At 47.5% G+C, this 2,057-nt stretch overlaps 1 protein-coding gene across 1 annotated transcript; it reads left to right on the plus strand.

Moving 5' to 3' along the window:
- The first annotated feature begins 278 nt into the window (after positions 1-278).
- LOC130507113 (uncharacterized) lies at positions 279-1,715 on the plus strand. The gene is made up of 2 exons (XM_057001821.1): positions 279-1,412; positions 1,563-1,715. The coding sequence occupies exons 1-2, from the start codon at positions 279-281 to the stop codon at positions 1,713-1,715; spliced, it is 1,287 nt and encodes a 428-aa protein (XP_056857801.1).
- Positions 1,716-2,057: the final 342 nt, after the last annotated feature.

Genomic DNA, 2,057 nt, shown 5'->3' on the forward strand with positions numbered 1-2,057 from the left:
TATCGAATGTTTTTATACTAACTTCATCGTCAACACGAACCAATTGAGCTTTTTTCGACGCTGCGGACAAATCTATTCAAGAATTTTATCGTAAAAATTAATTTAAGTAACTTTTACGAGAATTGTCTTTTTCGAGGAATATTTTTGAACGTTAATTTCGTTGTAACCATTTTTGACCCCAACATAAATGTGAGAAAGCCCTATCCTATCTCAAGGCCTATCTCACTACTCCACCTCTCCTCTCACAATCCTTGGAAGGTGAGGTCCTATTGCTCTATATGGCGGTATCAGAGCATGTAGTCAGCGCGGTCCTAGTAAGGGAAGAAGGAAGGAAACATCATCCTATATACTACGTGAGCAAATTTCTACTAGACGCGGAGACCCGCTATAGTCACCTTGAAAAGTTAACCCTCGCCTTGGTTAACGCTGCTCGAAAGTTACGCCCCTATTTCCAGGCTCATCAAATCGTGGTGGTCACCTCATTCCCCATCAAAGCAGTCCTTCATAAGCCAGAAGTGTCTGGACGACTAGCAAAATGGGCTATAGAGCTGGGGGAGTACGACGTGATCTTCCGGCCTGCAACAGCCATCAAATCGCAAATCCTAGCAGATTTCATAGCCGAATTCTCTCCTGCCATGCTTGCAGCCTTGGAACAAGAGGTAAAGCTTCGTGATAGCGAAGGAGAGAAAGGTGAATGGACACTATACGTTGATGGGTCTAGTAATGTAAGGGGCGCATGCGTGGGACTAGTCCTAATTTCCCCTACGGGGGAATTAGCCTCAAGTGTCGTACGATGCAACTTCAAAGAATCGAATAACGAAGATGTATACGAAGCTCTAATAGCAGGGTTGACACTCGCCAAACAGATGGGAGTAGAAGACATCCAGGTCTTCAGCGACTCACAACTGATCATAAGCCAAGTCCAAGGAGACTACCAGGCGAAAGATCCGAGTATGTTCAGGTATTTATCCGTTGCTAAGCGATTACTCGATAGGTTCCAACACTGTAAGCTCACCCAGATCCCTAGGGAGCATAACTCCCAGGCCGACGCTCTAGCTAATCTAGGATCCGCCCTAGAAACTACGAGTCATATGAGCATGCCACTACTGGTACTCCAATGGCCCGCAACCGAAAAGGAGACGGAGCCTGAAGAAGTATCCATGGTAGACGAAGGAGAGACCTGGATGACTCCCATCATTAACTATCTAAGGTACGACACCTTGCCTGAAGATCGAGACGAAAGTCGAAAGATAAGGCGCCAAGCTGCAAGGTATTGCTTTTCCAAGGGGAAACTATATTGGAGATCCTTCTCAGGACCCTATCTACGATGTCTTACCCCTAGAGAAGCCGCCAGGATACTAGAAGAGCTTCACGAAGGAGAGTGTGGTTCCCATTCTAGTGGTCGGAGCCTGGTAAGAAGGGCTGGATACTACTGGCCAACCATGGCGAGGGACTCCCTCAAACAAGCCAAGCTCTGTAGCCAATGCCAGAAGCACGCACCAGTCTCCAACCTTCCACCAGAGAACCTTAAATATCTAAGTTCTCCTTGGCCCTTCCGAAAGTGGGGCATGGACATCATGGGGAAATTCCCTATGGCACCGGGGAAAAAGATCTTTCTCCTAGTCGTGACCGATTATTTCACGAAGTGGGTAGAAGCTGAAGAACTAGCCAAGATAACGGATCTCCAGATCAGGAATTCCTATGGTCTAACGTGATCACACGCTTCAGACCTCCCCATGAGATTGTCACAGACAACGGACCCCAGTTCACAAGCTACAACTTCGGAAAGTTCTGCAAGGACTGGAACATCAAGCTTTCCTATTCAGCACGACGACATCCCCAATCTAACGGTCAAGGCGAATCCACTAATAAGACAGTGGTGAACATGTTCAAGAAGTGCCTAGAAGACGCCCATGGGCGATGGACAGAAGAGCTACATGGAGTACTCTGTTCCTATCGGACAACCCCAAAGACGGTTACCGAGGAGACTCCCTTCTCCCTTGTCTATGGTGCTGAAGCAGTGATACCCACAGAGGTGCACGTAACGACCACGGTCT

This window comes from Raphanus sativus, unplaced genomic scaffold (assembly GCF_000801105.2).
Source record: "Raphanus sativus cultivar WK10039 unplaced genomic scaffold, ASM80110v3 Scaffold4037, whole genome shotgun sequence".
NCBI classification, from domain to species: Eukaryota; Viridiplantae; Streptophyta; class Magnoliopsida; order Brassicales; family Brassicaceae; genus Raphanus; species Raphanus sativus.